This window comes from Conger conger, chromosome 10, assembly GCF_963514075.1.
Source record: "Conger conger chromosome 10, fConCon1.1, whole genome shotgun sequence".
In the NCBI taxonomy this organism is placed as follows: Eukaryota; Metazoa; Chordata; class Actinopteri; order Anguilliformes; family Congridae; genus Conger; species Conger conger.
In genome coordinates, this window is record NC_083769.1 from 26,209,388 (window position 1) to 26,222,861 (window position 13,474).

General features: G+C 47.0%; 1 protein-coding gene across 1 annotated transcript in view; it reads right to left on the reverse strand.

The window, feature by feature from the left end:
* Positions 1 to 13,474, reverse strand: part of magi3a (membrane associated guanylate kinase, WW and PDZ domain containing 3a) — a 114,936-nt gene that overhangs the window by 44,466 nt on the left and 56,996 nt on the right. Inside the window, exon 2 of the mRNA XM_061257617.1 lies at positions 3,927 to 4,043. Coding sequence (XP_061113601.1) covers positions 3,927 to 4,043 — 117 coding nt within the window. The remainder of the gene's footprint in view (positions 1 to 3,926; positions 4,044 to 13,474) is intronic.

The following is a 13,474-nucleotide window of genomic DNA, read 5'->3' on the forward strand; positions in this document are numbered from 1 at the left end:
GAGCATGAGTGAAAGAAGAGACCAGAAATTAAGCTATTGAAATGGAAATAAGAGGAACTATCCATCGTTTGCTCTGTCACTTTTATTTCCTGGTTAAACTGGCTTGGCATTGAGGCAAACAGCTCCTCCTTGTTTGGAAGGGAAAAAGTCATTTTTCATATCTGAAGAAATAATAACTCTGCATATCGCTCCTATGCTTAAATCTCAGCATGCTTAAAAATTCTACTTTAGATTTCAAAACAAAATACAGCTTGCAGTTAGGGTCAACACGGCTAGAGGAGAGCCGTAGACTAGAAATTCCCGAGGAGTACGGAGCGGCTCAGTTGGCTGCGAATCAAGGCTCTTATCCTGGAATTTGGAACAGCTGCGGGAAAGTGGATTACAGCTCAGTGCTGAGCCGTGAAGAACAGGAGCGCGGCACAGCACAGCTCTCAACAATGAAGGAATGGCAGAATGGAATCTGCAAGGCCACCAAGAAGCCTTCACTCAACAGCTGCCTGCTCTTAGAAACACAGAGCGAGCAATAATTGAGTCAACAGGAGTCACCGGTGGGCACGGGGTGAGTCACCACAAAGACATTCATGTCCGTCCAACGACAACAGCGGCACCAGAATAGGACTAATACAATGAGAAGCAATCAGTGGAAAAACTCTTGAGAAGTGGTTTTACGGTCATAAAAAGAAAAAAGCACACTTGAGTTCCAACAGGCTTACTCCCCTTACTCCCATGAGCAATGCAAGAGTCACACAGGAGGACTTTTGCCCTCTACATTCTGACCCTCCTGGTCTACAGCCTCCTGTGGTGCTAGAGTGGTCTCATGTCTGTGCGTTCCAAGAGACCTTCATTCCCATTTGTCAGGCAGAAGGAGTTTCTAACCACACCAAGGCCACAGTTGGTCCAGAAGAATCAGAAACTAAACATACACTGTTCCTCTTACAGTGTACAGTTAAGGGAAGTTTATAGTCCAGACTGTAGCTCGACTGAAATCGCAGAATGCTTGTGAAAGTTCTATTATTAGCCGATGCAGACTGTGGCCCTGCTCCTTAGCAAAAATATATAAACGCACTCCAGTCATCCAGAGTATAAACTAAATGTCGCTGGAACCAGCTACATCCACTGCACATTGCTGGCCTATAAACTGATGATTTGCATGATCTTTTGCACACAGCGTCAACAGCATGCCAGAAGAGAGTACAACTAATACGCTTGTTAGCAAACAAAATGAAAATAAGCAGAGGGTGTGGCAGTTGATGGGGCTACTCCTGCATTCTGTTGTTCAGGTCTGACTAAGAGTGGGTTAATCACAGGCTTGAAACTGCTGGGGCGCTTCGCTGTGCAAACAATGGTGTTTAAACAGACAAAAACAGAAGCCTGAACAAATGCATGAAAGGTACACAGGGCTAGAGTAAACACTATTTTCTGTTTAAAAGATGGGCGGAAATTAAAAAACAAGGCCAATTTCCCAGCGTTGTTTGGCTGGTGTCAAGTACATCGGATCAGGCATAGCGCTGATGCCCTTGAATGGAAATCATTATTATAATGTATGAACTTCATTTTTTTTGTGCTGTTTGGGAGAGGGGCAATTTACCTAGATGCTTGTTTGGGGAATTGAACCATTAAAAGTCATCTTCATCATCTTTCACACAGGGGAGATCGTCACTTTATACCCCAAAAAATGAAAAAAGGAAAAATATGCCCATGCCTATTATATACGACTAACCTAACGTTCTGTAGGCAGAAAGCAGATTCTAATTTCCGCTGCTGAAAAAAAATGAGAAATTAGCACCGTGGTTATACAACCGCCACGTGAAAAATCGGCCAGCTGCTTAAGCTTCTTACCGTGTGGCCGGGATGGCTTTGACACGCACCACTGGAGACTGTAATAAATAGGCACGGGCAGGCCTGGCTGCATCTCGCCTTGCTTGCTAAAACAATTTCTCATTAAGTACATGGAGGAGGGGGCAGTATTTTTCTCCTTGGCAAATCAGATTCTGGGTGAAAATGATATGCATGAAGGAGAGATCCCGGCTGGAACACTGAAGGCATGCTTCATGTTCAACACCCAACCGTGCCTGCCGTTATAAATGCATGTTTCCAGGAGGCGCGGAGAGCACAGCGACGGCTGCTTAATCCCGGCTCTCTCCGCCGGCGAGACAGCTTTTTAAGAAGTCATTTAAAGACGAGCCGATTGGCCGGGGAACAGAGAGACTGAGATTCCGAAACGTGTCTGCCATTCATAAATAGCCTTTGTCTCATGGCGGCGTCGAAATCCCCTTTTCAGTGTAAATCAAAGCGTAAATGTGCACATTACTCACAGCCGGCGAAAAGTGCAAATGGATTTTTTTCATTTCATTTCCTTATTAAATCCGCTGCGTGTCCCAGTACAGCATTAAACTTGATGATCACACCGTGGTTCTCAGTATACAACTGGACAACGCAATAATTTACATCACATAACCTGCTATTAAATCATAATCAGACTTCAAACAAAAGTACAAATAATACGCCTATACACTGTGTATAATTAGCTGCATCCCAGGAGCAAAGTAATGAGTTTCAAAGTACTTTCGGTTTCTGTGGTTTGCAACTGCCTTAAATTACCGTTTATAGCAGTTCCATCTCACATAACAACCAATACGCAGCCAGCAATCAAGTTGACCCTAAAACATGCAAATTACAGAACACCAAAATTAATCAAAGCAAACCTAACACATTACACTCCTAATCATTTGCCAGAGTCATCTTTCCACAAGACATTAATGAGTAGGAGCATGTCTGCTCCCTCCAAATAAATGGGAAACTCTATGCAAATTAAAATCATTAATTGCCAGGATTACTAGATGATCTATTAGTAACGTGTGAAATGGGAACTAATTACCAGCTAAACGTTGCAAAACACTCACTTGCTACACAACCCATTGAAAATCTAACCGTGGCGCATTACATTTCCCATTTAGCCAATGGCATCTTTTTAAGCCAAATGATTACATGAAGCAATTAAAAGGCAGGTTTATTAGCGCTGCCGCTTAATGGGGCTGGGGGGGGGGGTGCGCAGCGGAAGTGTGGGGAAGGATAAGGAGCTCTAGTGCTCCAATCTCTGAGCCTGCTCCTTTCAGCTCAGGAGCAAAATTAGCAACAGCCTGCCTCTGCCAGGGGGAATCTGTATGTCTGTATTCTGTAATGTGTGTGTGTGTGTGAGTATGTGTGTGTGACAGAGAGATGGAGAGAGAGTTGCTGAAATGGAGGACATAGATAGGGAGCAGAGGAGAGAGGGAGCAGGGCAGTGGGAGGGGCTGAGAGGACAGGTGAGATGGATGGAATAGACAGAGAAAAGGAGAAAGGGAGAAAATCAGACTGCCCATTTCCCTCGTCAGGATGGGGGAGTTATGCGGTGAGGAGGCTGATTCACGGTCAGAAAGGCTGGCAGGCATCTGCTCTAAAGGTGAAATATGACGAGCAGTGAGGCAGAGCGATGGGCTCATGGCTAAGTAGTGTTGGGGGTGTTCGCCACACAAAGGAATAGGGGCCGGGGTATTGGATGAGAAGGACCAGGGTGAGGCAGGTGTGGATGGTCAAGGGCAGAGGGAGTGGGGAGGGTGCAGATGGGCAGAGAAAGCGAGAGTGCTTAAGGTGTAGATGAGCAGAGAAAGGCATGCGGTCAGGGTATAGATGAGCAGGGAAAGGCATGCGGTCAGGGTATAGATGAGCAGGGAAAGGCATGCGGTCAGGGTATAGATGAGCAGGAAAAGGCATGCGGTCAGGATATAGATGAGCAGGAAAAAGGGATGGAGTCAGGGTATAGATGAGCATGAAAAAGGGATGGAGTCAGGGTATAGATGAGCAGGAAAAAGGGATGGAGTCAGGGTATAGATGAGCAGGAAAAAGGGATGGAGTCAGGGTATAGATGGCCATAGTGTGCTACTCACAGGGGATGGTGCGCAGGTACAGGTTGTCCCGGATGATCTGCTGCAGTTTGTGGTCCAGAGAGCCCTTCTGGAACTGCAGGCTGAGGTAATGACGCAGATCCGTGTTCAGCACCTTGCCTGTCGACAGAAGAGCATGCAGGGGTCAGCACAGAGCTCCTTCAGCAGTCCCAGTGCTTCCCTCAGCAGTCGTACCGTATTTACCCTGCTATAATCGCATTACCCTGCGTTTGCTTTAAATCTTTACCACTCCACACGGTTAAGTCCACTGAGACAGACGCAGCAGCCAGTCCAGTTCGGCTGACTGAGCTTCACAAAGACGCAAATGACAATTTTCAATCATGCATGCATCCAACGGATAACGAGTCAGCTCAAACTTTCTAAATAATCTGACCGTTTCTCTCATGGGAACCATCTTAAATGGAGTACAGCTTTGTACTTTGAGTCCTTAGTGAAGCTCACCATGAATGATCTAATGCAAATCTGAAGTGAGAGAGTAGTGGGAGGCTGTGGAGTTTATGCTCTCCAGTGCATGCTGGGACAGTGGAAGACTGCTCTTCTTGGGATATGTCAGGGAAGGGGTAAGAGATATGACAGAAAGTCAGCAAAAATTAATTTCTCTCCCAAAACAATACCCCTTCAGACAGCCTGGGCAGTGGCTGCTCTTATTTAGCATGCTGGTGTCCTGGGTGGGGATGCAACCTATGAGCGTGTGTGGGGTGGCAGGCTTGCTTTATAATGGCACCACAAGCTGGAACATCCGCAGAACTTAAACTAAAAAAAGCTTTAAAGAAACAATTGCTGCATGCCTGTCAAAGACATCACACAAAAATGAGAAATGATGGGCAAATTGCAATCTACAGAGGCCATTTTGCTGCCTTGCTAGGAAGGAGGACAGAGTTTGCCTCAAAATGAATGTGCACCAGACGCACACGCTTCACTGAATTATGAGTAATGCCTGCAGTGAAAGTTTGGAAACCACTTTCGAGAAAAAAAACAGTTTATTTTTTGCCCGTTTTATTTTGTTTTTACTAAGCTTCCGTTTTTAGCAGCATGCTTTGAGGGAGGATGCTGGCACTCTGTAAATACAGGCAGATCACCCACCTCCATCGCAACTTAAATGAAATGAAAATACACTCTCATTTTTTGACAGTTTTGATCCCTCCCCAGGGAGATGAAATTGGCTACAAACTGAGACGTGGATTAGATTCGTTCCGATGAAGGTCTGGAATGCATAGTAATCACCTCTGCTCTGCTAAAACTGTTCATCAGAGTTCCCAGGCTGCAATGAAAGGTCTCATGTAGAGCAAGTGGGGAACAGGTTACTGCAGAACGCATTCACCTATCCACAAAACAGACTCTGTGTGCCCCTTTCCCAAAAGGGATTACGCAAGCGTGAGGGGGTCAGTTTGTCCAGGCACGTGTGTAGAAGTGGCGTTGTGTTCTCTGAGCTCAGATCGTCGAGGTCTGCACAGAGGGCCCGATCTGTTGTCAGCTTGATCCTGTATGCTTCCCAGAATTCCTTGTGCTGGTCCTCCTGGGAAATGGCGGTTAGGGCCCAGGCTGGCGGTCACCTTGTGTCCATGGCCGAGCCCAACCATGATGCATCTCTTTCTCATCACCCATGGAGTTGTGCAATTCACAGAGCATTCATTATCAAACTGCACAGAATGGGATTCAATCCAGCAGCTGCTATCAGAATGATGTATCGCAGCACGACCTGTGACCTTTTATTGCAATAGTAAACCAGATTATCGTTTTGAGCGTGCCCTCGTCCACCCGGTGACGTTCATTGCTTTTAGAAAATGCTTGTTTATAATGCATGGCTTCAGCTACTAAAGCCTGTGCAGCAGTAGTACTGGTTACTGTACAAATGCCCCTGCACTAAAGGTGCATGGTGAGTACACAATGCTACACTACTCTACATGATAAAGGACTACAAGTGAGAATAATGCGTGTAGCTACATATAGCATAGTGCATTAAGGAAGATTTCCAATATTGCCAATATGTTGATTCCTGTGTGCTTTGAGGTAATTTAAATGCATAAATTTGTACCCAATGAATTTGAGTTAACACACAGCCATCTTGGCGCAGCTGTACATGTTGAAAAGTAACAGATGAGAAGAAATACACAGCCCTTTGTACATCACTCTGGATAAGAGCATCTAAATGCAGCTAAATGCCTTTAATGTAAATGTCCTGGAGGGCCACCATTTCTTTTAGATTTCATTGAGGCACGTAACCAGGAACCTTAATTGAGGCTCTGTCTCAGGGCTCACCCCAGTCGCTCATTTCACTAACCCGGAAATTAAGAGGTTAGCCATCTTTAAGGACATTTCAATCCCTTAAAAGCTCTTTCAAGGAGCTAGGAGGCTCTTGACCAAGGGAACATGACTGCATATTTTGTATTTTTACAGAATGTATGATGTATAAATGATCAACCGATGGATCCACCCCTTTCCCCATCTGCCAAGTCTGTAATTGGTGAGGCTTCAAACTGACGCATGAAAGAGCAACTGTGCATAATTTTCATAATATACATTTCCTCGATTCCTCCGACCTCATGTCCTTTCCTCGCTTCCATTCCTTGCATCCTCAAATGGGTGGAACTAGGAGCGAGGAAAGTACGCAAGGGAAGACCTATATGGTGATACATATAATACAAATACAATTAAAATATGGTTTAAAGCATACAAGAAGCAAATTGTATCTATGGTTGAAAGACACCTATGCAGCTAGAACATACTCTATACAACATTGCCTTTCATTTTGAAAAAGGGCATGAAACAAAAACTGCATCTTAAAAATCACACCTAACGAGCAGAGGTTTGGCTGACCATAGTTTAAAGAAGCAGAAGGGTGCAGCATTGCTGTCCTGCTAGAGAAAGGAACCCTCGACCCTTCAGCACATAGTACATGATCTCTACTCTCCTGCCCCAGGTCCTGTGTCTCCACCAGTCCCTGGCCTGCTCCCTGGTCCCATTCCCATGTTCGGGATGAGCTGGGATGGGCCTTGCTCCACTTGATCTTGCCTGGGAATGCTGCCCAAACTCCATTTCCACACACATCGTCTAGGGGAAGTTTCGGATGGGCTTAGTCACAGACAATGGGCTACACTAATTGTTATTTTGACCTCTAGGAACTCACACTGACTAACCCACCCCCACACGTCTAAATCACACACACACACACACACACACACACACACACACACACGCACACACAGAAAGTACAGTACACATCCTCTTATACCGACCCTCTGTCCCCTCCCCCTCGTCTCTACAATGAACAGTGCAGCCTTTGTGGCCTCGCTGTCAGGTAGCATTAGCGGGGTCTGTCCTATCGCCGGGGGAGATGCATTGGCGTCCAGCGGCAGAGAAGAGCTCCATTGTATTACCGCTCCGACCATCAGAGGTGAGGGACACAACAGCATCCATTGTTCCTGGTCATCTGTGAATTAGGGCCATCCTCAGTGGGGGTGAGGGGGGGTGCTTATCCAGCCGTGAAAGCAAGCAAAGGTCTTTCAAAAGAGCGGATGACGCAGCTTACTGTCAGGCCATGCCTGCCCCCTCCCATTCTCAGCCCTCTCGCTCAACTCTTACTCTTGCTCTCGTTCCCTCTCACTCCCTTTTCCACAGAAACGCCAAGGGAGCATTTCTTAGATGACTGGGAAAAACATTCCAATCCATCTCTCTCACTCTCTCCATCACATGCTGCCTCCCCTTCTCACTCCATCCTAATATCCCCCTCACACTCCCTAAGAATCCCTAAGAAGCTCTCTTTGCCACTTTTGGGTTCCTGGCCACTGTAATCGCACTAAATTCCCTCAGGGCCTCCATTTCTGCTCAATAATGGAATTATGAGAGGGGAGACCAGGGCCGCCCCAGGGAGCTCGCTGACACGCGGCCCGGCTCCGTTAAATAAACACCTCGCCACAACCCAGGAATTTACACTAATTGCCATCTGTTTCTGCAAGCCTGGGCGAGGAAATGCACCGAGCCGCCCGGCACGTATAGCACTGGAGAGTGAACCTCAGAGCCCTCAACCCAATCCCCGATACCACAGCTCCCAGCTCACTGTGCTGCAGACACCACACTTCTCCAGCAATCCAATATCATTATCTCCCTCCATTCTGCAGGTACTGAGCCATGCACCACGGTGGTGGAGCCAATTTGATTGTGACTAGCTCTAGTGGTGTTTGCTTACCACGTTAAATGCACTTGCAAATTGCTTTGGCTAAAATTATCTGCCAAATGCCTAAATTGTAAACAGTAATATATGGCCTATTACGGCGACAATGAAGGTACAGCTGCCTCCCGGTATTATTAGCGTTAGTGTTATTATTCCCTTCCACCTCATTCTCCTCTTCATTCATTTACAACACAGTCTTATTAAGGGCGACTGGCTGGTATTACCATATAAATGCATTGCTATCCTCTTCCCCACCCTCGTGCCGTTCCAGCGGGGGTGAGCCGTTAATGAAGCGCTTCGTTGAGGCTCTCCACAGAGCCCTCTGCGTCCCTCATTAACAGTGCTGTGGCAGCCATAAATCACCGTCCCGTTCCGCGCCCTCGTTAAGGAGCGAAAAGAGGCTAGCAGGAGAGGACCTCCTCAAACCTCCCAGAAGGCCAAGTGAGCCCCACCGGGGGGGCAAACAAGGCGGGGAGGGGGGGGATCTGTGCATGGACAGCTGTACTGTACACCCCGGATCTCACTCACGCTAGATTCAGGATGGGGGAAATTTAATTACAGCGGCGATATCTGCGTGAAGTCAATTAGCCGGCATGGAGAAGGGAAGGGATGATAATGATCATCGCAGATGGCTCCGTGCTGAAAATGCTAAGAAATGGATCCCCATCTCGCTCACCGCCCATTAAGCGAACCGCCTGCTTTATGAAGGCAATCTGCAGCCCACGTTTCTAGACCTACGGGTGCCCGACGTGCCTCTCGGATGAGGCTTGGCTCTCCTTACAAGCGAGTGAACAGCGGGGAAACTTCCTCTCCGCCGTTTAGCCAAGATGATGAATGTGCAGTCTGTATACCCTCCGAGTCTGTCAGCACAGATGTGTATTGATTCTAGCGTTCACACACAGCCATCCTGGTGGAAGCTAGTGTACTTCATATAATTTGCAGAGCGAGCAATGATGCACATCTACCTCAGGCTTTGATGTTCACAACAAAAGGGAGAGAACGGGATGTGCAGGGGACGGATCCTTTTGGTGATTGCCAACGGTGTGCCCGAGGGCATTTTCTAACTATACAGGACACTGCAAGCTTTAAATGCCATTGGGAATCGCACCATCGGGAAACCGATAACGGCTGTTGTGGGCCCCATTTCGTTTCACTCGGTTAGACTTATGCGGACACATTCAACACCTTTGTCCATGTTCGTTCCGATTCTTTAGCCTGGAACTCTGAGGAAACTGACCTCGCAACCGGGGAATGTTGTGTCTGCTGTTCACATTAAGACTATTAAGAAGCAAGCCTATGTTTATTTTGGAAGCTGGGGGTTGTCATGAAGAAGCAGGGGCCTAATGCCATTTGGTATGGAGGTCTCGGCAGTCAGAGGCTGGCAAACTGTAGGGAGGAAAATAGTTGGGAGTACAGTTACTGTTCTCTGCCAGCACTTCCTGCTCTGGTCTTCACACGTCATGTCTCCAGGTCAGTTTCGGAGAGACAGTGTATCATGTGGAGATCAGGAAAAAGAAGCCTCTGAAAAGAAACAGGGTCTGCGCAGCCAGCCGCATGGCTCGGTGCGAGTCAGCGTTGAGCCGTCCAGCTCCTCGACAGGGCGCCCCTTACTTAATCAAAAGAGGAGCTCTGGAAACTGGCTGGTGGAGCAAAGCATGCTGGGAAGTGCTAGGCTCTCTCACCCAAGCCCCAGAACTAGCCTCTATGGTGCCACACTACAGCAACTGTCAGATCCTGACCACAACCCCTCAGCAATAATGCAGGTGCATAAAATATGAGGGCATCAAAGGTGATGGAGCGGAGGAAATCTGCAGGAGGAGCTTTGTGTGTGGAGATCCTCCCCTCGAGTTCTGCCTAACGTCTCACACTACGCTACCAGATAATAAAAACAGGGTTTACTCCGTATTTCAGCAAAGGCCAGCGCTGGAGTGCATTCACCTCTTTTGAAAGGAAATCTTAACTGTTTCCAGTGATCCTCCACACTGTACAGATGATCAGGGAGGAGAGAAGATCAAAGACCAAGCTGTCTGTCATCTGTTGGCTGGAATGTGTCCCTTATGTTCTGGCAGTCACAGAACAAGGGCACTGTTTTTACATCCCAAGTACACCGTATCAACAGTGAATGGGGGGGGGGGGGGGGGCAAGCTGCCAATAGTGGCCAGGAAGAATAGCAATGCAAAGGGAGGGGTTCAGACTAAGAGAGAGAGAAAGAGAGACAGAGAGAACTAGGGTGTGTTCTGGGAAAACTGTAGCAAGCCTTTATCTCAGTGCGCTCCTTCCCACGGTAGACACTGAAACACTGTGTCAAGTGTCAAGGGAAAGCAACCAGAAAAGTACTATGGAATATTAACCCATTTATGGACATAAATGCTAATATGCTCGCAGTACAATTACAAAGGAATCAACCTTTTCAGACTTTAAGAGTGGAAGACTGTTTTCACACTGGAGCTGAACGGAACGAGAGAATGCAGAAAATCCTTGAAAAATAACGAGGATAAAAGGACTAAATGATGGAGCCATTAGATGGCTTTTGTTAGCAAAGCAAGAACAAATAATTAAGATATGTCTCTTTGACATGTAAATCATGTCTGAATGCAGTCTTTGCCAACACCCTCCTTGGAAAGAAACTCTTAGCTGCAGTACTTTGGTTTTGCATCTGAAAACATCCCTCAGAGATTTTGACAAGAACTGCAGTGCCACTCGTCAGCAATGGGAGTGTCATGTCTGGACAGGCCTGGGTAACAGGGAAGTTGCATCTCTGAAGAACGGGCTATACTCCATTATTAAAAGGGTCCAATCCAAAAATGTGGCAAGAGAACACAAGGATCACAGCACAAACTGGCAGATCAGGAAGGAAACAGAATAGGGACTGAACTCTGGTCCCGAGCAATAGGAAATGCTCCCTAAGTTCTAGGAAAGGAACTAAGGACAGAACAACCGGGTACAGAACTGCACCACCTGCCAAGCCCCTGGGCCAGGGGAGTAGCCAGGAATTCTGGGTCCTCTGAAAGAATAATGAACTGGGTCCTTTAGTGGGCACAAAGTATATTGCAAAAAAAGTGTGCCCACTCCCCCCGGCCCCTAGAATTATTACCACATTTCTCCCCACTTACAAGGGACTGCACTGAATTCACAAACCTCACATTTACCCAGACCATAAGAATGGCTCCTGAACCCTGGAAAGGGGCCCATATACTATGTGCAGTTAACCAAATCTATCACTTTGCCTTAGTGCTGCAAGAGGAGACAGGCAAGGATGGCAAAGGACACAGAGGAAATGTATTAATGGACCAATACTTCCATTTGCAAAGCAAATACGTGCCACACACCAAGTATGAAATACTGAAAAAGACCATTACCTACTGTTGAAAAAGAGTCAAATCTAATTCGTACACACTATACATAAAATATTCAGGTGCCACAAGGGTAAAATATGATTTGAAAACACTCAAAACACAAGAGCGACTAACATAACATACTTTAGTTGAATAAAGATGATTTGTGCCAGTTTTTTGTTCTGTATGCAGTTTCAAGTATTTCAGTGTAAGCACACAGCAGTGCAGGCAATACGAAGCTTCCTTTCCTAGCAAAGTCAAATACACATAGTGCCCTGGTGTTCCTGAGGTCAGTGATAGAGGTTCACAAGCCTGTAGCACAAGCCATGGGGGCCCCAGCTGTTCTGTCCCTGGTGTCTGTTGTTCTGTCCTTCAGGGCCATGAGGCGGTATCACCCCAGATTCCTTCTCAAATGCCAGGGCACGCCCCGACACTTCTGCTTTGTTGTTGAGTGAGTGTTGCCAAGGCTCCTGCAGGCAGCTGTGTGAACAGCTCCACAGAATTCTACTGACAATACCAGGTTCAATCCCCTCCCCTCCTAGGCTGTAGTTTTCACACTGAGGAAGAAGAGAAGAGATGATGGATGGACGGGCGGATGGGCAGTGAGGTTTCCCCCTAAGCCGAGTAATCTATTTCCCCACCCACTTCCACCACATTGATGGGGGAGTAAAGGTAGGCTACCTAACACTTTGCAGTGCCTTCTGCCAAGCAAAACAAAAAACAGAGCCCAGAATGGTGGATTTTTCCATGTTTCCAAAGGTTTTTGTTCAACCTAGAGACAAGCTACATGGAAACCGATCCCTATTCCCTGATAGGTCCATGGTGGTTAAGGAACATACCTCATTACAATCCACCTGGGCAGGATCGGTTTCAGAGTAGCAACCGTACCCTCCTATTACATGGTGAAGACGGGAGACAAGTCCCACTGCTGTGACCATGCTAAGGATTTGTGCACGTAGCTTACGTGACCCCAAGTGAAAGCACCTTGAGGCTTTAGAAACTCTGGAGCCCTTTACTATGACGTCTTTTTATTGGCTCTCCAGAGTCACCAGTGCATTGCACATAGATGCTCCTGCCCACTGCTAGTTGGGACCGTAAGAGCTGGTTAGGGCCTTTGAGTGAAGAGGTCACTGCCCTTTGTGGTAATAAAACAAACGTGACTGTTAATCAAACACCCTGATTTCAGATTTTAAAAGGAGGGAGCAGTTGGCTTGCTTTTGGGATGGTGCTCGAGTCCAGGCTGTGATTTACTTGCATTTCTGTTTTGTTTTTTCTTCCTGGAAACTGAGCCAAGGGAGCAGGAGTAGCCGGCCAAGTACAATGGCCACTCTGTAATCTGGCCCCACCGAGGAGACTAATAAAGCATTTTTTAAATGCGATGTTTACAATTCTAAACATCTGTGCTTGGTGCGAAGGAAGTTAGTGGTCTCAGATAGTTTGGCCAATTGGCCAATATGCTCAATATTATTCCGCATAACTTGGTGGATGGCATGACAATATGCCCAATATTGGTCTGCATGATCTGGGGGACCCAGTGTCATTTTTCTGGCTGATGAGAGAATTTCTCCTCTCCAGTTGTACATTGGGGCCTCAGAGCAGAGATGCTGGAGAGTGCTGCGGTTATGTAATATCATGAATAATTGAAGACCAGCCTGTCGGAGGGCTTGAAACCGAATACAGGCGGCGGTTTGTTTGCAGGCGTGTGTGCTACCTCTGAGGGGGGCCCCCTCTGCCGGGCAGAGGTGTGTGAACCCTTAACCTCACAAACAACCGTTTGAATGCTTACCCTCTCCTTACAACTCAATATGGTCCCCATAGGAGGTCAGGGCCGTCTAAAGCCTGTGTTCCAGTACACACCAAATTCACAACGTGACCTCTCTTAGCAGCCAATGCATGTACGAAGGAACAGCCATGACAGACAGCTAGCTCTAAACAAGTTGCACGATGCACCATCTTTTTTGAAACATTTATATTTGTCGTAAGGTCAGAGTAACACACAACTGGACAGCTGAGGCCAGATAATA